Here is a 24,333-nt window from a genome sequence, read left to right as displayed (position 1 = left end):
GTGAAACTTGATTTTTGTTTATGGCCTTTTTTGGCTATTATAAAATGTTAGTAAGATAGCTTGCAACTTAATAATGATGATAATGTCGTTGTGTATTAATGCAGGAGAATCTGCAACGCTGGCTTACTGATGAGAAAGGTAGAGATCAGTTTGTTATCCATGCTGGATCAGATACGGAGGTTCTGTGGAATGATGCAAGACAAGTGAAGGCTGATCCTGTTTACAAACGCCCGGTAAATAAAAATACTTTGTCTTGGTATCTTAATTAACTTATTTTACTCTGTGAAAGGATTCTGATTATGTTGAATTGTATTCGTCTGCAGTTCTGGACTGAAAGTTTTGTGCAGTGGTCTCCGTTAGGGACCTCCTTAGCCACGGTTCACCGCCAAGGTGCTGCTGTTTGGGGCGGTGCTACTACATTTAACCGTCTGATGCGATATGCTCATCCGCAGGTTAAACTCATTGATTTCTCTCCTGGTGAGAAATATCTGGTTACATATAGCAGCCATGAACCAAGCAACCCTCGCGATACTCATGTAAGAAAGTTTTCTGCTTTATATAGTTTTGTATGATTTTATATTTGGTGGAAGTTTCAACCAGTTTATTTGTAAATGGGTTGTATATGTAAGGCTATATATCATAGTTATCAAATGTACAATGCGCAAAAAAAGCGAGGGTCTAAGGAAAAAAAGCGCACTTAAATAAAAAATTAAAAATATATTATATAGATGAAAAATAATATTATTCTTCAAATAAAGTATACAAAAACTATTATATAACATTTAAAATTTTAGTCTAATTTATTTGTAATTGTCTTGTAGTCTCACAAAGGTGCTGTGAATTTTCGTGACAAGTCATTTCCTTTCTATGACAAATTGTGTACCATATTCGGTAAGGATAGAGCTACTGGTAGTAAAGCAGTTGACCTTGGAGAAGAAGATGTTGTTCAAGAGACGCAAAAAAGCTCACATGTTGATATTGAAGACTTTGATTTTGTTGATGAAGCCGTTCCAAATGTTGATAGATCTGAAGGACAAACAGGAAGTGTAACAAGCAAGCGCAAAAGAGGTAGAAGCACGGATGCAGATGAGATATATCGAGAGTCTTGCAAAGATATCAAGGAAGTTTTGCTTCGATTTGGGGAGATGGTGGGTGAACAACTTAGCAAAGAAGGTATGGAGGCTCGTGAAATCTATGAAAATGTTAGTGATGAGTTGAAAGCTTTACCAGGTATCACTACGAAAAAACGGTTCAAAGCAGCTCATTTGATTGGTAAAGATGTGGATCTAGGACGTTCTTTTCTTGCGTTGACAATAGAAGAGAAAATTGAGATGGTCGAGTTGTATACCGATGGTTCAATGGGATAGTTGTGTATGGTTGAAGTATGTTTTGTATGTGAATTGGTTTTAACTATGGTTGATGTTTTTTGCTTAAAAAACTATGTTTTGTATGTGAATTGGTTTGATCAATGCATATTTTGGTTGGAATTTATGCATCTTTTTATATGTTTTTTATTTTTTAATAAATATTTGTTATGAAAAAAATACTTGTGCTAATGATAAAGTTGATATAATTCTCTGTTTATTTTCTATGTACCAAACAAGAGAAATGATTCTCAGCTATATTTCTCTACTGAAATCTCTGTACTACCAAACAGAACAGTCAATTCTCATTCTCCAGACCAATTCCCTTTCTCTGCAATTCCATTTCTCTATTCCATTTCTCTACAATTCCATTCTCTGTACCAAACACCCCCTTAGTTTCTTCTTAGAAAATGAATAGCCCATAATCTTTTTCTTAAGCCCACTTAACAATTAACTCATTATACACGTATAAACCATGGTAAAAGTCCATTTTTATTACGACAACATACGCTGCTACAAAATTAAACTAAAAATTACTATTTCTTAAATTTATTTTTGATTTTCTAAATTCATCCATATCTTACTTCCTAAAAACTTCTACATTCAAAATATAAAGAACTGCTATATTTTTTCCCCTCTTAAATTAAGAATGAATATGAGGATAGGATTCTAACATGAAGTGAAAGAGAATTTTTTTTCTATTTAGTTTCCAACATTTTAGAGATTGGACTGAGGATGAAGAACCTGGAAAGCTATAAATAGCCGAGTTTTATTACATTTTCAAAAAATATTATATTTTGAATATACTAAAGCTTGATTTCTCAAAATAAACAAGGCTATGTTTGATGACAAAAAAACCCGATTTTTTTTTCAAACTTTCAAACAATCTAGTCTTATTAGTTTCTTCGAAGCATAATTTAACTCATTGTTAGCCCACCTCCAACATTGCCTGTGTGGAGGCGGTCCAAGGAAACAAACTCCATGTGGCGGATGAGAAACAAAGTGGAGATGGTTTGTGGTACTTGTTCGGATTTGAAGTACGGATTCACATACCTTGTCCAAGCTCAAATGTGGGCTCACATACATGTGATGGCCGTCAACTTTTGAATTTGTATATGTATTTGTTTATCCAACCCGGGCTTTGTATTCGGATCTTTATTATTAATAAAACAAGCATTTATCTAGTATTGTTGGTGTTTAATTTATTTTATGTTTTCATGTCGTGGGTACTCGTATATCAATCCTCACAATCGCTTAATTTATGTCATTAATGCACCTAATCAAAGTTCATCGGCTAAATGTGACAAAAACTTAACTTTTGGTGAAATTTGGTCTGTAGCGCTACGCGATGGCCTAAGCTATGGGTCGTCGCGATACGCGACCGACATCACAATTTAAATTCCAAATCCTTTCTAGACGAGTTTGATTCTAGATTATTCTCCAAGACATGAATGTGGACGGTTTTTCTATGTCAAAACATTAACTTGTTCCCAGAGATTAGCTCTAATTTCGTTAATTTATGATTTTCTTCCATAATATGTTTAAACCCTAAATTGCAATTATAATGATTTCGTTATCTCTAAGTTAAATTGAAGCTATATAAGCGACTTCACCTTCTGCTCAGTTGTTACCCCAACTCAATTTCACTTTCAATTACATTTTAGTGTCTCAATTCAAGAGTTCTTTAAGGTTTGACTTCAAAATTTAGCTGTTGCAAGTGTTCTTCACCTTCCAATCGATCTTCGGGTAGGTTTTGATTATGTTTATGTTAGTTATTATCGTTGGAATGAAAGAACTCACCCAATTTCAATGGATTGAGGGATTTTTATGTTCAATTGAATCAAAAGCCAGTTGGGGTTTATGTTAAGAATAAATTTGCGTGAAATGACTCGAATTAGCTTCTAATTTTTCAATATTTTGTTTTTATTATTTTGTTTTGGTCATGTTGGACCTGAATCCAATCTTATATCGACATTCGGACCGAACACGAACTGAACACTCGTTTAAGCCTACTTTTTCTTTATTTCTATGTTAGAGCCCCGAGTTCTAACCAGCTTTTGTTCCATCCATCATATATTTAATGTTAGCATTATATTTTGGTTTAATAGGATATTTTGGTTGAGTTTAGTGTTGTCAGCTCACTTATCTTGATCTTTATTATTTACTTACTCTCGTCTACTTACTGGTGAGTAATTCACACCCATTTTTTTCTTTTTATTTTGGGGGTAACATGCCTACCACAAACCTCTATTATTATTATTATTATTATTATTATTAACAAGTCTTCAACCACAATTCATATATATATATGTGTGTGTGTGTGTGTTTGTTTACGTGCAATCACTCGTCAATTGTTATATGCTTATTTGTCAAGGTGTTTAATTATTTGGTGGTCTCATCCTAATCCTCATTAGTATGATTATACGCGTGCCTTAATAGCTTCACTTGGTGTCATGTTGAATGACTTTACTTGTTATTATTTCAATTAATTGTTGTAAATACTGCATTCGTAATAAATTGTATTTTTGTCTATTATATATATTAAAATCTTGTGTTTTGCACACTCAACATTTTGTTGACAAATATATTATTTTTAAGCATGTTACACGTAGCTTATTGGATTATATTATATTATATTATATTATATTATATATTATATTATATTATATTACATTACACCCTAGTTTGTGTATCGAGTCTTCATGGGTAATACACAATATATAATAAACCTATCAAACAATGTTAATGCATCGTCGTCGTGCAATAGCTTTTACAACAATTTGAAAATAAACAATACACTATCAGACTTGATTGTCATTGATTTAATCAGACATTCAAAAACTGATTGTGCAAGATGCTAACAACAAAAGTTAAAGAATTTGCATGTGACACCCTATATATATGGATTGGAATCGTGTGAGAACTATTTGGAAATTGAGAACTTTGAGAATCATTTTGGATCACAAAAAAAACCTAAGAAAAAACAAAAAAAAATAAAAAAATTAATAAAACCAAATAAAATGCGAAAATAAAAAAAAAGTAAAAAAACCAAAACATTTATCTAGCATATCGGTTTCAAAAAAAAAATCTTGGTTTTGCTAAATTATACATATATGTATTATGCATATATGCATAATTTAGCAAAAACCGGGACGCTAGATAAAGGTTTTGTTTTATTTTTACTATTTTAAATTTTCTTTTTTTTGTTTTATAAATTTTTTAAATATTTTTTAAAAGGGTTTTATTGTGGTCCACAATAGTTCTCAAAGTTAGGATCATAACCCATATATATATACTAGTAGAGGACCCGCGCGATGCGACGGCGACGACAATTTATGTAGTACTCGTTTATAGTTAGTCTATAAATCGCTTCATGTTAACAAGGCAAATTCCCATATTATAAATGAAAAATAGAAAATAAATTTGTAGTAAAGTAGCAATTGCATCTTTAAATTGTTGGAATTCACTCTAATCTTCATGAGGATATTTACGCTTTTTTAAATGGTACATCACACTATCATTCCGACTACATTAGATGTAGTAACCATGATGGATATATAGATTATCGGGGTTTTGTCACAAGTAGAAAGAACCCAAGAGGCTATTCAGAACCTTGAATGTGAACATACCTATCCAAATGACCCGCTTCCCCTTTTAGACCAATTTGATCCCAAACCAAGCTATAAATTATACACAACTTTAGCGTCTTATAATTTGGAAAATATAATTATAAAATATATTTTGAAGTTTAAAAGAGTGGTTCGAACCAGTAATTGATTTCTGTAGATAATGTGAACTTAAGTTAAAACAATGACTCCACAAGCATATGATGATCTTTTTCCCATCCGGAATGGATTCTACAACTAAAATTAACGAAAAGATTGTATTCAAATATCACATAAAACATTGATAATGCACGCGTTGCTATGTATGTCAAATCTCAATAGAATTTTGCTTCTTCAAGAATGGTATGAAAATAATTTTTATATCAATGTATAACCACAATCTTCACTACTCACAAAAAGAATAAATAGGGAAAAAAACAGAAGACGAATCCAAATTCTTGTCTAAGTTGTACAGAAAATAAATTTTAATATTGCAAAATAAGAAACCTATACATGCTTCCTTAATCTAGACCGTCAGCCAGATTCTTGATTAGACTTCTTTCTCCTCTTCCGTTTAAGCTTTCCCTCAATCTATCATAACTTAAATAAATTAAATATAAATTCAGAAATAATAAATGTTAACCGGTTAGATTTATCGAATAAAACAGGCCAGTAGGGCTTCACTTGGCACTACTGCGAGAGTTTTAGATTTTAAGTTGGTAATTATTTTGCTTTTAATAGGTATGTGTTTACGTTCTTTTGTGTTCGCTTATGTTCGGGAACCATTCACTTCAAATACTTACGAGTAAACGTAAACGAACAAGAAAAGTTTATTTTGTTAACGAACGAACACTAATAAGAAAATTTGTTAAATTAAGTGTCTATGTTATTTCCTTATTCAGTTAACTAACGAAACAAACATGAACAAGCCCCATTCGTGTTCATTCGGTTCATCTACATAACTGTAATAAAGCTCAAGAACACTGATTCAACAAGTTACCCTTTTAGCCCTTTGCTTTTACAATAATTGGATCACACTATCTAGTTAGACAACCAATATATGGGACTTTGTACGCTAAACATTAAATGAAGTTTTGTTAACCTTTTTACATGATTTTTTTAATCAAATTTGCTTGTTGTGACCAGAATGTTATTTGATCTGTACTAATTTTAAGAACCCAATCTGCGTTAGTTAAAATCTGACCAGTTTCAGCATTTTCAACCAAAAGTACCAAAAATGCCCCAAATTCAAAATTCGCTCTGTAGTAGAATTTGACCTAAAATCAGCAGCGAGTTTTACCAAAATGTAATTTGTTTACATAATCTTTATACGCTTAATTTTCAAAAATCCCAAAGATGCCCTGGAGTTAAAATATTATAAGTGACCTGTTAGTACCCAAGTGCCAAAAGCTTTTAACTTTTGATAGCTTGCAGAATCCGAAATAATGAAAGAAAATCTCTTAACTACACTTTTGATCTAAGCACTTGACAACAAACCTGCCCATAATCAAAAGTGTGACTTGTTTGCAACATGTATAACTGTTTGACTTTCTAAATTCAAAAGTGGACTTCAATTATTTATTAAAGTCAAACTTTGACTGTTGATGTTTGAAATTTTGAAATTAGTAGTTTCAAAGTCTAGATGTCCAAAAATCTGATTTATATTAGTTATAACTAACTGACGCGTAAAATTATAAGCCAAAAACTTGGAGACACTAACAGTAAATGGTGAACTTAACAGGCGTCAACAAATTAAAAAACATTATAAAAAAAGAAATGTCATACCGGATCAGCAATGAATTCGAATTCGAATCGAAGTCATCCGGGTTACAACACGACGTTCCAAAAATGGTAAATATTGGCCGGTTTCTGTTAGACGGTCCACCAATATTCATCACCGCCTTTATGTGTTTAGCACACCAATATGGTCCACCTCCACCACCCATTGGAGTCTGTGCTTCAACCCATTTCATGAAATGCAGAAAGTAGATAGCACCCCTTGAATGCGGGATAATAACCCCCTTTCTACCGCCATTTGTAGCAACCATCAGTTCTATATTGCTCTTTATCCGGCTCAATGTTTGGTCTTTTACCTGCACACAACAAAACAACCCATTTCAGTTATGAGCTGGCCCGTCTATCTTGCCACCTGGTTAAGCAGAAACAAAACCTACCTCTGTGTTTTGAAATGAGAGTCTCCAGTCATATGCAACCATGTACATGTTTTCCTCTTCGTACCTAACACGGGCCAAGTTAGCAATCAAAACAGCCCAAACAAAATATCCTGGGTGAAGTAGTCCCTGGTGGATCCATCCCAGTTTTGTTGTCTAGAGACATATGTTGTACCCAACATGAAGGCCTGTAGCATATCCACAACCACACATATAACACACAATTATATACAAAACACATAAATTGTTATAATACATAATTACATATAAGCAACTTCACTTTCAAATTATGCAAATAATCTACATTTTGGCATCCAATAACTTACAAAGCATGCTAATCTTTACATTCTGTCACCGGGTTATGCATTTAAATACTCTACAAAAAGCATTCTATTAATGAGTTGACAGAGTTAGTTACACAGTTTCATTTGAATTAGTTATAAGTCTATGCATTAGTTGATATGTAGATGTATTGAGACTCATTATTTACTAACAAAAACACAATTAATAAAATCACCTACTTTCTGTTTGTTCTCTCGTACTATCATTTAAAGAGATTACGGGAAACAAATTGCCAATAAGAAGCTTAGATCAACTTCAAAGCCTGCAATCACTACAATATGACAAAAAAAACTCACATAAATCATAAAATCAAAAATTAATCATGTAACATGTATAACTACAAAGAGCAAACATACTAATTTAACCCTAATTTGTCTAATCAAGTGATCTAGTAAATTATCTATGTAAAACCTCAATATGATAGAAATGAATCAACTTTTATTATGAAATATAAACTCCATACATTGACATTGTGCCTATAATATGAAATATAAACTAACCTTCAGTAGAAGTTGAAGACTAAAAATTTTCATCTGCACTGGGTTAATAATATGGTCTGTCAAAAGAATAACAAAATGATCACAAATGTATAAGTGAGCCGAGTCGTTCACGATTTATGCGAAATGGGACTGATAAAAAGCTCGAAATGAGCCGAGCCATATCAAGCCCGAGCGTCAAATAAAGCTTGTTTGACTTTTATGTATCATACAATTTAATTTAAAGTTGACAATACATATTTTTTTTTTCGTAACAAAATTGATTTGCACTTAATTACATAGAAAGTATTAAAAAGTAATATAACTCAAGAAGAAATTAACTTGAATTTGTATTTAAGAATTTAGAGTTTGACTATTGAATCAAGATAATAAAAGTTGATTCATTTTTAGCATATTGAATTCAATGTTCATATAATTAAGCAGGTTCATTTCATATAATCCTACGCAGGATAGACATATACATTTACGCATATCGAGTCTTAACAAAAAGTTCAATTGGATTGTGTGATATATGAACCTGAGATTTGTTTGGTAGCATCGCCCTTCATGTAACTAAGACCAGTAGCTGTCACGCACCTCCTGTTTGGACAATATTAGGGTGTCTCAATCTTAAATGAATCAAAATTAGGCTTTAACTGAAAAGAATATATGAACATAGTAGATAAATGCATGCTATTAGCAAACCTTCCTGAGTGGATGATTCCCTTAAACAATCAGAGAGCTCTAAAGCCCTGATCAATTGTCCATGTGAAAACAAAGCCAAATTCAATCAAGAGCTGTGATGGAAATGGATTGGAGAGTGCCTTAAATCATTAACCCCTAACTATTAAAAATTCAGAGTTGCAGTTAATGTGCGACTATGGAAAGATTATAAAGCGAGAATCGTTACCAGTTGGAGAACGAATCCTCTGTTGAAGACAAAGGTGTGGCTGCTTAACTTGAGAGCCTTACATTGTCAATTCTGCAATTGCAATCGAAAGTATTAATTTAACCTAGAACGAAATAGAGGTTGAACAAAGTAACGTAATAGAAATAGAAATTAGATGACGATTGAAAACCCTAACAGTTACCAGATGAAACCGAAGCAATAATTAATGCCAGAGGAGGCTGGATAGGGAGATGAAAGGTTCGTCGGAGATTACTTGATGAAACCATGGGAACATTGCCTGAGAATATAAAGAGCATTCAATGTTACGATGTCTTACAGAGAGAGAAAAGAGAATGTAAAAAGACTCCAATATCTTTTATAATGTAATATATATATAGAAGATGGATCATGCGAGAAGTGATATTATAGCGAGAAGTGCGAGAAGCCGATCTCAACCATTGATCATATTTGATTTGTTCAATGCATTAATTACTCTAATTACTCCTAAAATATTCTCCACATTAATTCTTGTAGAAGGTTACATGTTTGAATTATCTATTACCTACATATAAAAAATGTACATGTAGGTGAATTGTATTAAATTGATCACATACACGGGTAACATAATAATCTACACATAGCTCATATTCAATTATACAAGTTGTTAGTTATTTTTATTTTTATCAAGATGTAACTCGTATTTACCAACACAACTTATTTTCTGCTACACTAATTTTTTTTTCCTTTATTTTTCACCAACACATAACTAATATTTACCTACACATATATCGTATTCACCTACACAGCTTGCTAGTTCATTTTATTTTCACCTACATGTAAATAATATACATCTACACATAACTCGTATTTGCCTACACATAAAAGATAGATTATAAAATAACTAAAATTATAAAAAAATATGATGCGTTCCTACATTGCGAATATTTTACAAGTTTTTGTTAATACTATTAATTGTATGTGATATCATGAACAAGGTTTGTTTGTGTAGGTTAATATTCTGATATGTGTAGGTAAATACAATGGGTAGGCTATAACATGAAGTAAATTTGTATATGTAGGCTATTATTGTGAGTTGTGTAGGTTAACATAAACTACTTATGTGCATCTATATAAATATTGTGATATGTGTAAGTGATAACATGAACTAGTTTTTGTATGTGTAGGGTAATATTATGATTTCTGTATGTATTTGTTTTTATGATGGTTAATATATTTATATTTGTTATAGTATGAGTATGATAGTTTTGTTTTATGAATTATTTAAAGATTAAATTAATTTAAAAAATAAATATATAATCATTTGTAACTTAACATTAATTAGTATTAATTACCAAAAGAAACTCCTAAAATTTTTACTAATATAGTTCTACAATTAAATAATCCTAAATTAAAAAGAAAACTTATGATTGGCCAGAATCTCTTCTCGCACTTCTCACGCTAAAAACACTTCTGAAATAAACCCAATCCTATATATATATATATTGTTCACTAAGTAAAGATTTGTTCAATTTGAATTATCAACGGTACTAACTGGTGTAAAGGATAAGAAACAATATTATGTTTATTTTTATATATAGCATATGTTTAATATTTAATTTTTATTAATATTGTATTTATGTTTTTTTGTGTGAATGCACATTTGTCACATACAATATATGCGTATGTACCTGCTTATATGCATATATTTACATTTATTAAAGAAAAATTGAACATGAAGGCGATAAATAAAAGAAAAAGTAAGGTAGCGTTTGGTATGCAAAAATAAAAACGAGAATGGAATGATTATTGTGAGGGAATAAAAAAATGGTTGTTTGCTTGATCAATGGAATGAAATTAATGACTACACCAGGATCCCATTTTATTAAACCATTCCTTCATACGGAAAAATTAAAATGCTAAGGGTGACAAAAATGAGAAGTGTGAGAAGGATTTGTAGCCACATAAAAAAACCCCTAAAAATTGAAAAAAATTAATAAAAAATTATAACTCAAAATATAAAGAAACACAATGCCGAGAAAAAAGACATAATGCCAAAAATTCACAAACAACACAATGATAAACAAAAAAAGACACAACATGTCGTAAAATATAACACAATACTAAACAAAATATAACACATTGTTGAGTAATATAATACAATATCAAGAAAAAAATAGACACAATGTCCAATCAATGACGAAAATAAACAAAAATCACAATAAAAAAATAGAAATAAACAATGATCTTTTTTTCCTTAACATTGTGTTGTTGTTTTTTTGTAAACGAGGAACGATGGTGGAAACATTTTTATGTTTTTATATTTTTTGTTTTTTTTATTAAATTTTGAGTTATGATTTTTTTTATTATTTCTTTTAGGTTTTTTTTGTGACTACAAATCATTCTCATCCTTTTCATTTTTGTTTCCTTTGTAGAATAACCTGACCCTCCTTCCCAACCCCCCCCCCCACACCAATTTTTCATTCCATTACTTTTTTTTGCTACAAAACAATATAAAGTAATAATTAATTTTATTCCTATAATCTAACCTAATAAGAGCATTCCTAACCCATCTCCTAAAATTATGTGAGGAGGGTTTGTAAATTATAAGGTGAGGCTGTGAGTGTAAATTATAGAATGGAGAGAGAAAAAGTAGTGATTTTTTGTAAATTTGGGGAAAATGTAGTGATTTTTTTGTAAATTATAGGATGGAGAGAGAAAATTGTAATGAAAAAGATATAAAAAAATATTATTTAATTGAACATGCTCTTCTTAATGCATGTCTGGTCCAACATGTTTTTACCTTTTCTAATCTCTTTCTTACCCCCATAAACCATTATTCTCCTTTACATACTCTCAATCCTAGTCATCCGCCCTCACTCATCCATCGACCATCACCCCTCCACCGACGTTGCTCCTCTACCGCTCTCCGTCACCGCCACCACAATAATCTCATAATACGTAACATTCGTTACTTTTCAAACCCGAAAACCCGACCCATTTTGAATTTTCGGCTTTTGTTTATATATATATATATATATCTCAAGTTTTGTTTAATATATTTTATGTTCGTCGATTTTATTGAATTCGTTAAATCGACCCGATTTATCTGTTACGTGTATTCCTATTCATTTTTCATCGTTAATATTATATTGCCTGCGATTTATGATTATCGTTTGATCAATTTCTATTTGTTTTAATCAAGTAAAGAAATTCCAAGAATTTAAAGTTCAAGGTTTAACTTGTAATTATATTTTAAATTTTGTTTTAAAAGAAAATGAAAACTTGGAGGGCTAAAGTGTAATATGTTTAAATTAATATATTATAATAAAAATATAACAATTCCACCAGCCCTTACCCCCTCCCTTTACGTGTTTCCGGAGAACTTCCGGCGGGTAGCAACATGTCCGACGACCTTAAAAAAACCGTCTATTACGCGTTTAAACTCCAATTAAATCCTGTAGCATCTTTCTCCGCTAACTACTACTAATAACCGACGACCGTAACGTTCTATCATGTCTTAATTTGTGCGCCTTAGACCCGTAACCAGCCGGATATAACATAAATTACAATAATGATCATTAATGAATATTTGTTCCAATTGATAGTATAAATAACACCTAAATCATTGTTTAAACTCATTCCAATCATCATATTACTTTAACACCCTCTCTGTTACTCGAATCAATTCACCAAACTTTGTTTTTCCGGCGAGCTCCGTTCACCCTCATTGCATAACATCTACAGGTAATATGTATATACATTTGCATAGTTTTTTTTAGCCGTTATTCAAAACCCCTAACATAATACAATCAAACATGGGACGAATTTAAGGAATTGAAACCTAGGGTTTCTAATGGGGAAGATGAACATGGTGTTAATAAAATATATATTTTCATTTCCATTCTAAAATAAAACTTACAAATTGGAGCAACTGGTTAGTGTCTGTGTGTGTTGACAGAAGGAACCGGGTTCGAACCCAGGTCAGGCCATGTTATTCTTTCATTTAAAAAAAAAATCATTTTTAACTTATTAATCAAATAAATTGTTAAAAAATCATAATAAATCAAATATAATTATTTTTAACCGAAGTGAAGTTTTTATAAAATTACAATTTCTCAATTTTAAACCCAACGTCCACATTCATGAAACCATTAAAATTGAAATTTACGAATTCCGTTACATTAGATTTAATTCATTAACCTTAAAAATTTATTAAGCTTATATTTCATTAATCATTAAAACCGTTAGCGATAGTTTTATAATTCGTTAGTTTTAAATTTTTTAACCTTACTTAGTGGACATAGTTATATTTTGTTCAACATAGAACTCCCATGTAAACCTGTACCTCGTAATTATCATATGAGCATTAAAGTTATTATATTAAATAAGACAAATATTAAAATCCCATTAAAGTTTAAATGTGACATTTATTATAAAATGCCATCAAATGTAAATAAAATATTTTAAAATAATGTAATGACTCGTTGACCAATTATATAACTTTTTTTTCTTTCTTTCAATCCCGATAGTTAGATTTTGTTTTTGTTTCTATTATAGTTCTTGAAGTTCGGTTGCTTCGATTTCGTTAACGCGCTTTCGCTTTTTATATTACCAGTTTGTCTTCGACTTCGAGGTGAGTTTCTCACACCCCCTTTTTAACGCTTTTACTTTTGGGGGTAGCATATATATCCTATTAAACGCAAATCGATTTTATACTCAGCTATTAAACTGCAATTCATATCATGGACTTGTATGTTATATGTGCTTACTTGATTATGTGCTCAGCAAGTGGTTGCCTCAATAAGTATGATCATGCGCCTCCCTTTGCACTCAGGACCATTTTGTTATGAGTGGAAAATGGACCCCCGATCCGAGTACGTTGGCTGTTGCCAACTGAAAAGGACATTGCATGCGAAGTAGTTTAATTATCACAAGTTTCATGGAATTGCAAGGTTTTTATGTATTTATTTTAACTTGTGGAAACTCACAAACTATTAAGTTAGTTGACCATATTTTATATATATGTTACAGGTACTATCATTAGAGGCTGAAGACGAGAAGACACCTAGAATCATAGGTTATTTAATAAACAAAATAATCATATTTGATTGTATTTTTGATTTGTATCGTTACCTTCACACATTGTGTTATTTGTTGCTTAAATGAATTAATGTTATTATTGCCACCCAATAGTGTCACGTGTGTTTGAACAATCTGTACGTCACACTCGGGCTTTTCCGCTTTAAGCCGGGGTGTTACAGATTGGTATCAGAGCCGTGGCTATAAGATAGGACATTAGACGTGGTGTTCTAGTTTAGCTATAGCTTAATTATTTAAATATTTAGGTTGCTTATGATTAGAAAATTATGTGTACCTCTATTTGATTGTTTAAACGCACTTACATTGTTGCTGTACTATTTAAATTCGTTTACGCATCATTAACACAAGCATACACACAAGTTCAAGGCTTAGGCCTAAAAATCAAAATTTTCGAAGGATTTACAAACAAGTTTCGCTTGGGTGTTCCGATAATTCTTCTGCATAAAGATGATTCGTCATGGCGGGTATGTAGTAACTGGAAGGGAGACGTGCTTGTTTCCCAAACTCTTGACACCAAGGTTCATGAAACCTAAGGATAAGCAATGCGCATACATCCAATCAGACGCTGGACCCGGTTGCTTACCTGGAGAGTTCGGGAAGGGCATGAAACTTATTAGGCCAAAATATACCACCCAAACGCCATACGAGTCACCACTTTATGTTTTCAACCGTGATCATGTCCTCTTTGTGATAAGGATATGGTTGCATCCCTTAGGATGTCACACAAGTCATGGTGGTTCATGCGACGTGTGACTCCGACCCTTAATGTTTTATAATGCGTTTTAACTAGAAGTATAACAAGTCGTGGTGATACACGAATAACCAGCTTTTGGTTCGATTTGATTACGCATTTTGATTTATACGTTTTAACTGAAAGTCTGTCAAGTCGTGGTGATACACGAATACCCAACTTTCGGTCTGATTTAATTACACATTTTTATTTTTATTGGAACTTACAAGTTATGATGATTCATACAACATGTGATTCCGAATACTCAATCGTTTATATTGTGGTTTTGACAAGTCATTGGGATATATGAATACTCGAGTTTCAATTCGTTTTCTGTGTTTATATTCACTGAAATTTCTAAAAGTCATGCTAGTACATAAATTGTTGAATTTCAACCTATTTTCTTAAGTTATAAATTCAATTATTATAATTTGAAAGATTCGAAATGTCATGTTGATACATGAATAGTCGATTTTTCAATACTCATTTTCTCGTGTGTTTTAAATTGAGAATTCGAAAAGTCATGGTGATGCATGAATTGTCAAGTTTCAATTCGTTTTCTTTAGATAAATTGTTTATTATAGTTTTGATTGAAAATTCGAAAAGTTATGGTGGTACATAAACACTCGATTTTCAATTCGATTTCATTACTCATATTAGGTTTATACTAACTCCGTGTTTTTATTTCAAAATTTGATATATTTTTATTCGAAAAATTTACAAGATCAGTACTGATTCATGAGCACTTCGATTTCGATTTCAAATTTTGTTTTATTCGATCGTAGTTATTTATATATTTGCATATTTATAGATGGATTCCGAATTTAGGAATCTCTCATGTAACGTTCTTTTGATTTTGCTATGAATTTCATATTACGTCCAATGTCATGCGAATCGTTCACACTTCATGCCTTCTCGTTATCATCGACACTACCCTCGAAACTCAACCCACAAAAAAAACAACCCAAATCACCAAGTAAAAGTAATTGACCATCGCAATCCAGACCATGACAAACCAAGATTCATTACCAACCACAACAAAACATTCAAACCCCAAATCCATGCCTAAGTCAATCCGAACCCAACATGACACTTGGATGTCTTAGATGTCATCGACGCTTGATGTTATAGATGTCTTATAAACGGAATTCTATAACTTTCTTGAACATATCAAATACATATTACTAGATTTTATCCTCCGTATTACGGGGGTTGTTTTATTTTTCGTTTCTAATATTTATATATTTTTTTATTTTAATTTTATTTAATGTAAGGAAGTTAATTATACACTTAAGGTTTGATGATTAAAGAGTTTCACAAATAAATGAGATGTTATAATTCGTTTAAAAGATATTTAGGTTTGGTAAGACCCATGATCCACCCTGTATCATGGGGGTTGTTTTACATTTTTTGTTTTTTAATATTTATGTTTTAAATTTTAATTTTCTTTATTATAAGAAAGTTAATAATATACATACGGTGATTGTTTTACATTTTTCGTTTTTCAATATTTATTTATTGAATTTTAAATTTCTTTATTTTAAGTAAGTTAATAATATACTTAGGCCATGTTTGAAATTCCATATTTGCACCTCCTTTTGACTTATATAAGTTGTTTTTGATAAGTTACTCCCTCCAAACATATTAAAACCTCCTTTTTTCTTATTTAAAAACTTAAAAAAAAGTTACATTATCCAACGCCTTTTTAACTTATAAAAGTTAATAAGTTACAAGAAGGAAAAAAGAAGGAATCCCAAACACCCCATTAGGGTTTGATGATAAAATGGTTTAACAAATAAATGATATGTTATAACTTGTTTAAAAGCTATCTGGATTTGGTGATCCATAACTCGCTTATTTTTTTATTTTAAAATTGTTTCTTAATTATAAATAATATTTTTTTTTAAAATCGGATATTAATTTTTAGTATATCCATATTTTATAGGATTTTCACATCAAATATTTGGTAAGATTAATTTTTAATTTAATGAGATGTTATAACCCGTTTAAGAGCTATCTGGTTTTGGTAAGACCCATATCCATGAATTTGGATAAAATCAATGAGAGACTTCAATTTAAAAATCAAGCAATCTGGTGGCTTCCATAAAAGAGGGGAGCGACCACATCACGACACGTAGGATTTGGGGTTTTCGTTTATATATATGATAGATATAACATGTTTTCTTTAAGACAAACAAAATTATACAAAGAGAGATGCATATGTGTTCCAAGTAAAACGAAAATTGTAACACAATTAAAGATAAATTCAATAAAATCTCAAGCTTACATATATAACTTTACAAAGGTGTGGTATTTTATAATTTCACATAACTAAAGTACATTTTTTAATATGAGAAGTAAACTAAAGTTATTGGTGACATTTAATTATGTATCATAAATGGTTTAGACCTTTTCATGAGTTGCTTTAAAAGCAGACACCTATCATCAAAGAAACTTGAAACTTTTGATTTACTTTTTTCATAATGATTAAAAAAATTAAGATACCACCCTTAATTAGTTAAATTAAGGCTTTTAAAAGCATTAATTTTACATTTCCTTTTCATTAATTTTTAGTATTAAATTTCTTGAATTTTACCTCTTCAATTTTTTATCCCCCTCTGATATATACAGGCTTTTCTTTTATATATGTATAGGACAGTATAAAGATATAAGCTTTAAACGGAGGTTCCCTTCTGACATCTCCGGTCTGCAAAACCTCATGAATGATATACATCCAACCCACAAAATGTATACATACACACATCTGTATGTATATGTTTACACCCACTAGTGTGTGCCTTCTTGGAATGTAATCTGTTATCTATGCAAAGTACACCAACTAGTAGTACAAGAGCACATCTAGTCTGCAAATCACTTTCTCTCTCTAGCTTTGCACTGTTTTATCTCTTTATTTAGAGAGAGAGAGAAGAGAGAGAGAGAGAGAGAGAGAGAGAGAGAGCAAGGTATGAAACTAGGGTATGGAGGGAGATGAAATTGAAAGACAAGTGAGTAAGTTTCAGAAAATCAATTGTAATGGCGGCGGCGGTGACGGTGTTGGGCGGCTTTGTGGGTGGCCGTCGTCTCGGATAGTTAGGGTTTCTAGGGCTTCCGGTGGAAAAGATAGACACAGTAAGGTTTTAACATCCAAGGGGCTGAGAGACCGCCGTATTCGATTGTCGGTAACCACGGCGATCGAGTTTTATGACCTCCAAGACCGGTTAGGGTATGACCAACCGAGTAAGGCGGTCGAGTGGTTGATTAAGGCGGCCGCCAATTCAATCGACGAGCTTCCATCCTTAGATCCGTCTTTTGCTGGCGACCGCCAAAACAACCACCATCTGGTGAGGGATGACCTGGATTTTGAAATTGAAAATCCAGGTCACCAACAAAATAGTAATAGTAATAATAATAGTAATAATAATAACAGTAGCCAATCGAACACAACTAAGGGTTCCGGGCTTTCGCTTTCGCGATCCGAAAACCGGATCCGAGCCCGAGAACGTGCTCGGGATTTAACCGCAGCCAAGAAAGAGAAGGAGAAAGAAAGTGTTGTCATTGCGAACAATGCTAACTCGTCGTTCACGGATCTTCTCACCAGCGGAATCAGCACCACCATCACCAATCCGGCTATGGAATACTTTCAAATGCCACATCTTAATAACCAGCTCCCCGCCCAAAACCACCACCCGCAGCAACAATTCTCTTTCGCTCAAGAGAATTTTGCGCCGGTGGTGGCTGGAGGGGAGAGTTATAACTTGAATTTCTCCATTGCATCATCATCAACAACATCATCCTCCCGTGGGGGTTTGAATAGGGGGACCCTTCAGTCCAATTTGTTATCAACTTTGCCTCATCATCACCACCTTCAAAGGTCGTTTCATCCAGCGGATGGAGCGAATTATCAGTTCTTCATTGCTCCTGATCAGTTTCAACCAACTGGGTATGACTCTCAACGTCTGCACTCTGATCATTACAAGGGAAAATCAAAGAACTAGCTAAAAAGTTAAATCTTCATTTCTGGTTAGTTCTCTTATCATGTTTCTTAATTTCTTGCATTATTTTACTTACATATCTAGCTTCCATATATTTTTTAATTGCTTATGAATAACGTCATAAGATTACAATTTCTAATTAATATTCAAATAGTAATCTTGTGAAATAGCTTAATAATATGTCTTTTTTTATGAAGTTGGTAGACAGAGTTTATTAAATAAACTACACCACTAGCAAGGAGCCACAAGCATACAATGTACATTAATTAAAACATAGGAGAATATGTAAAATTGAAATTACACTAAGACGCATACTCTAGTGAAGGTATTTTCGTCATTTTTTATATGTGTATAAATGCATTCGCCTTAAAATTTTAAGATTCTTTTGACGTATTATTTCGGGCTTTTCATTAAAACCAATAAGAGATCATGAAATTACCTTGTAACAATTGTTTGTTTGAGGAATTGAAGGTTTTGGTTTCATGCTAACTTGATTAATCATCCTTTCTAAAAATGTTATCTTTAATTTTAAATACATATATATACACCCATAATGGTGGATCAAGTATTGGATGTATAAAATATTGTATAAAAGGATAAATTGTGTGAAAATTTTGTTTTTTTGGATTGTGGGTTCATATTTTGGTTTCCTTAATTTCAAGCATGTCTAGAGGAAAAGACAGGTGTTAACCACTGAGATTAAAGGAACCCACTTTCACTAAATAATCCGACAAGTTTCCTTAAATTAAATCCTTTTAAGTTTGTTTATTACCCAATGGCAATGGTGTTTCACTGAAACCAAAATTAATATTCTTGAGCAATGTGAAATGGCAAGCACGCACCCCAGGCTAGGGTTTCATTCGTGGGGTCCACACTCATCCCTAAAAAAATTTGAAAAATGAAATTTACATACATATACATTTTGACACATTAAATAACTTAAATGTACGATAGGATTAGCTTAAATAAAAATGGAGAGTTGGTTTCGGTGTTCGAATCCTTATTTGAAATTTTAGATGCCTGAAGTTTTGAATACGGATACAAATACTAAAACGGAGAAGGAACAATACAAATTGCTTGTTTCATATGAAAGTTTTAAGACGAAAATAATCAAGACATACGACTATGCTAATTAAACACTAAATTTCAATATAAAAAAAAACATACAACTTGCTTCATATGAATGTTCAAGATAGAAAAAAACAAAAACTTACAACATGCTTGTTTTAATAAATAAATGTTCAAGTTAAGAAAAAGAAAAACAAAAGAGTAAATTGTAAATTATGTCTTTTACGTTTGTATGTGTTATAAATTCTATACTATGTTTTTTAATTTCGATAAGTACAATCATTTTTGAACTTCCATTGTTGCAATTCTCGTCATTTCCACTAACGGACGTTAAAAAGGCTGTTAAGTTGGGTTAAAATGACTTTTCTCCCTCTAATATTTTAAATAAAAATAAACAATTAAAAATATAAATACATAAAACTATTTTTCACTCAAGATCTCAAACATATTCCATGTAAGGCCAATATTTGTGACTTGCGATATCAAATTACGAAATTCATTATTTATTCATGGTCAAGATAATAATTAATGTCGGCGAGAAGTCCGGATACGAGACGAGAGCTTCGTCACTCGTTTAACTTCAACGGGAAAACTTCTAGATTATGTTAGGCTATAAATAGGAACTTTGTATTTCATTTATGTGTGTGTTTTGATGGTGTAAATCACCCACCCAAGTGGAGCTCACATTGGGTGGGTCGGTTCGTTTACTATATTTCATCTTTCGAAATCGACAACAGAGTCGTTCACTCTACTTATCGTCTTTATTTATTTTGTTCGATCGTTTGTTTATACCGCACCCGTCTCGAGCACTTATCAAGAACAAAGCCGTTCGTTGTCGAATCCGGTTTCGGGACCTACAATTGGTATCAGAGGGGGTCGAATCTTATGATTCAACTTTGTTCTTGATATTCAGGTTCTATTTCCGCGATTACCCGAACTGAGACGTTAAAGTTTTGGAAATAAAGTTTGGTGTTTGGAAATAAAAGTTTGGTGTTTGAAGATTTGGGGAAATAATCGTGTTTGAAGTTCGTCTTGTGCGTAGATCTGGATTCCTGACCCCGTTTAACGGCGGAGAGTGGCCGGTGCTCGAACGACGGTGGTTGTGTCGGTTTTAGTTGATTGGTGAGTGTGTCGATGGTAGGATGAAGAAGGCATTAGCTACGGTGGTGATTCCAGTTGGCCAAAATGGTTCACCGGAAAGCGGCGTCGGAATACTCATCGGAAATCTAATCCGGTGACCTTTAAACCTTGTTTCTAGTCTCTCTCTCCTGCACAAGAAAATATTACCACCACAACCTTTGTTACAGTAGTCTACACAACCCAAACCCACTATCCGACGTTAATAACACACACCACCACCACCACTATCCAAACAACAAACAAGAGCTGGTGGCGGCGTTTGCTGTGAAGGGAGTCGCAATCGAATTAGTTTTTGTTTGTTTGACAGAAGGTCACCGGTGGTTGGTAACAGGTGGCTATGGAGGAAGCCGTGCGGCAGTGGTTACGGTGGAGGCGGAGATCGGTACGGAGGAGGAGGCGGCGGTGTTGGAGGATAGATGCAGATGGTTGTTCTATCGGCGGTTGGTTTGAATGTTGACCGGAAGGGGTGGCGGCTGTGGTGGCCGGAACCAAATTTCTGGCGGGCGCTAACCGGAATCTGATTTTTCCGGCGCCGGTTATGAGATTAGTGAAGTGGCGGCTGGAGCTTCATAGCTTCATAACAGGTTACATTTCTTTTGTGTTGCCCTAATATGGATTGGAAAGGAAATGGGCTTGGGCTGTTTTATTTTTTAATGTGTTGGGCTGCTAATTGTAATATGGGCTGCTCAACTGATCAAGAACAGACCAGCCCACTGCTTTACAATATGGGCTGCTGGAATTAAATTTTAAATTGGACCTGCTCATACAAAAGTAACTCGACTACATGAAATAATAAACCGAGCCACATGCTTGCAAGATGATTTTGGCCAAGAAGTTATTTATTTTTCATGTTGACCAAACTGAAGAAAGTTAAATTTGTTCGGGTTTTCGTCTTGTTTACCTTTTTCAAAGCTTATTATTTCTAAGGCGTTCGAGAAGTTGGATCCAAAAGGTGAACTTCGAACGAATTAATAAGTTTTGTTCATTTGATCATTGAATCCGGTAATTCGAGATCGATTTGTGGATATTCGAGCTCATCTCATGCCTATATACAACTTAAGATCGAAGAAACAAGAACTACTTCAAGATTAAATATAGGTGGATCATACTTTGAGGGGGTGAATTGAAATGAAGAGGCATCGATTTATCGGGTGATTTGTGAAGATGCGAGACACGGTGAGACAAAGTTTTGAGATCACAAGTCAAGGGGGTGATTGTAAGGCCAATATTTGTGAATTGTGATATCAAATTACGAAACCCATTATTTATTCACGGTCAAGATAATAATTAATGTCGGCGAGAAGTCCGGATACGAGACGAGAGCTTCGTCACTTGTTTAACTTCAACGGGAAAACTTCTAGATTATGTTAGGCTATAAATAGGAACTTTGTATTTCATTTATGTGTGTGTTTTGATGGTGTAAATCACCCATCTAAGTGGAGCTCACCTTGGGTGGGTCGGTTCGTTTACTATATTTCATCTTTCAAAACCGACAACGGAGTCGTTCACTATACTTATCGTCTTTATTTATTTTGTTCGTTCGTTTGTTTATACCGCACCCGTCTCGAGCACTTATCAAGAACAAAGCCGTTCGTTGTCGGATCCGGTTTCGAGACCTACATTCCACCCTCATCCCCACCATAATCAATTAACATTCTTCGTCCTTTAGTGTGAGCAATTTGTTTAAATTTTTGCTTTCCACTCAAATCACCATCTGGTCATCGATCACCACTATCAACTGGTTTCATTAGCCAAATATTGGTAGTTAATTTCGGTAAAACATGGGCATGATCGAGTTTGACCAAAATCGGTTTAAGTAAAATTAGACAAAGTTAAAGCTAAGAAACCATAAAAATCGAGACCTACAACACACAAACAACAAAGAAGAACGCGTAAAAATGGGTGACTCAGTTTGGAAACCCGAAATCAAATGTGATGAACCCTCCTAAAAATTGAGACTTCCAATGGACACGAATCCTCTTGATTTGGGGGATATGCCGATTCTTGTTACTCGGCAAGGGGAAAGGATTCCCTGATAGTTCTTTCTTTCCATGGCCACGTACCACATATCATTGTCGATATGTATCTTTGTGGCCATATCATACTAGCAAGCCATCGTTTTACCTCATCATCTCCGCAGTTGTTTATTAATTCATTCTTTCGTGTTCTTCATAACCGAGTGAAACCAATTAGAAATTTGGGTCTTGATTTTTTTTTCATGGACCGCAACTACGATATTTTGTGAAATCTATCAACTCACTGGAGGTTCTGTATTGGCTGCTTGTAACCATCATTGGGGATAGTATCAGAAGCCGACAAAAAAAGGTTAGTGTTGGAGATGATGGATGACGAGTAAATATAACTTTGAATATTTTCTAAAATTGGATAAAAGGACCAAACTACCCTATGTGCGTTGCACATGACTTGATTTAACAGAAATATCTAATGCTAATTAGTGGAAAGAACGAGATTTAGTTTGAATATACATGTGTTTTCAAAAATGGATAAAAAGACCAAACTACTCTATGTGCGTCGCATGTGGCTTGATTTAACGCTTGAAATATTTAATAAGTATAACTAATCATATAATTTATAGAATAATTAAATAAATTTTTTTGAATATTTGAAATATCCTAATTTTTATGAAAATAGCTACTCAAATATGAATCTATAAATAGGATATCCGAAGTTCGGATATCCAACGGCTAATTCAAGTTCGGAATTTTGGGCTTTTCATTCGAATGTTCGAATTAGGATATGTTTGAACATACCACATGGCTACACCTACCAACAGTGTTGTAAAAATCGCGGCTAGGCGCTAATTGCTGCACCACCAACTTGTTTCCGATTAATCCCCATTTGTTCAAAATCAGTCAAAATTGAAAATTTTATACATAAAATTTTCAATATGTATGCATATTTGAAAATTTACATCTAAATTCCAATCCGATTAATCCCTATTAATTCCGATTAATCGCTAATTCTTATCCACCGCCCGGCTGGCGCCTAGCGATTTGTACAACACTGCCTACTACGGTTGCTTTTAGGTCAAACCAATTATTTTGTTAATTTTAGCGCTACTAAAATTCGCTTTTAGGTCGTAATAAAAATGAAACAACTGGTAGCTCATCAAGGTTTTTGTAAAGATTGATATCATCCTTCTTTTGTATGTGGGGTTTGGTTTGAATGTAACAAGGACATCCATAGGTTTGAATTGTCCAACTTTGTGTAGAGATACCTTAAACCTGTCTTAGTACATTTTAAGTGTGATTTGCATTTGTATGATGACATCAGTTATGACCGAATCCGGTATTGGGGATCCTGACTTGAAAGAAATTTTTAAGGGACAAGTAGGCTGTAGGCATCGTAGATTTAGGTTGTTACACCTAAAGCTAACATGGCATATATTTATTACAAACGAGTGATGGAAACAATGCTTTTATGTATTTGAGATTT

At 33.0% G+C, this 24,333-nt stretch overlaps 2 protein-coding genes across 2 annotated transcripts; both read left to right on the top strand.

Moving 5' to 3' along the window:
* LOC143632445 (eukaryotic translation initiation factor 3 subunit B-like) lies at positions 1-624 on the top strand. The gene is made up of 2 exons (XM_077100966.1): positions 1-233; positions 324-624. Exons 1-2 carry the CDS (start codon positions 99-101, stop codon positions 570-572), a joined length of 384 nt encoding a protein of 127 aa, XP_076957081.1. The 5' UTR covers positions 1-98; the 3' UTR covers positions 573-624.
* Positions 625-17,627: 17,003 nt separating this feature from the next.
* On the top strand, positions 17,628-18,672 carry LOC143632482 (transcription factor TCP2-like). The gene has a single exon (XM_077100995.1). It carries the CDS (start codon positions 17,656-17,658, stop codon positions 18,670-18,672), a length of 1,017 nt encoding a protein of 338 aa, XP_076957110.1. The 5' UTR covers positions 17,628-17,655.
* The last annotated feature ends 5,661 nt before the right edge of the window (positions 18,673-24,333 follow it).

The sequence above is a fragment of the Bidens hawaiensis genome, unplaced genomic scaffold (genome assembly GCF_021521415.1).
Source record: "Bidens hawaiensis isolate Kalapana, Puna unplaced genomic scaffold, B.hawaiensis_p1.1 tig00006390_1, whole genome shotgun sequence".
NCBI lineage: Eukaryota > Viridiplantae > Streptophyta > Magnoliopsida > Asterales > Asteraceae > Bidens > Bidens hawaiensis.
This window is presented reverse-complemented; position numbering and strand designations above follow the sequence as displayed.

Excerpts from the sequence above, each read along its gene's own strand:
- LOC143632482 (XM_077100995.1), top strand. The coding sequence starts at position 17,656 with ATGGAGGGAGATGAAATTGAAAGACAAGTGAGTAAGTTTCAGAAAATC.
- LOC143632445 (XM_077100966.1), top strand. The coding sequence starts at position 99 with ATGCAGGAGAATCTGCAACGCTGGCTTACTGATGAGAAAGGTAGAGAT. Across the intron at positions 234-323 it reads ATCCTGTTTACAAACGCCCG|TTCTGGACTGAAAGTTTTGT; the intron begins GTAAATAAAAAT and ends ATTCGTCTGCAG.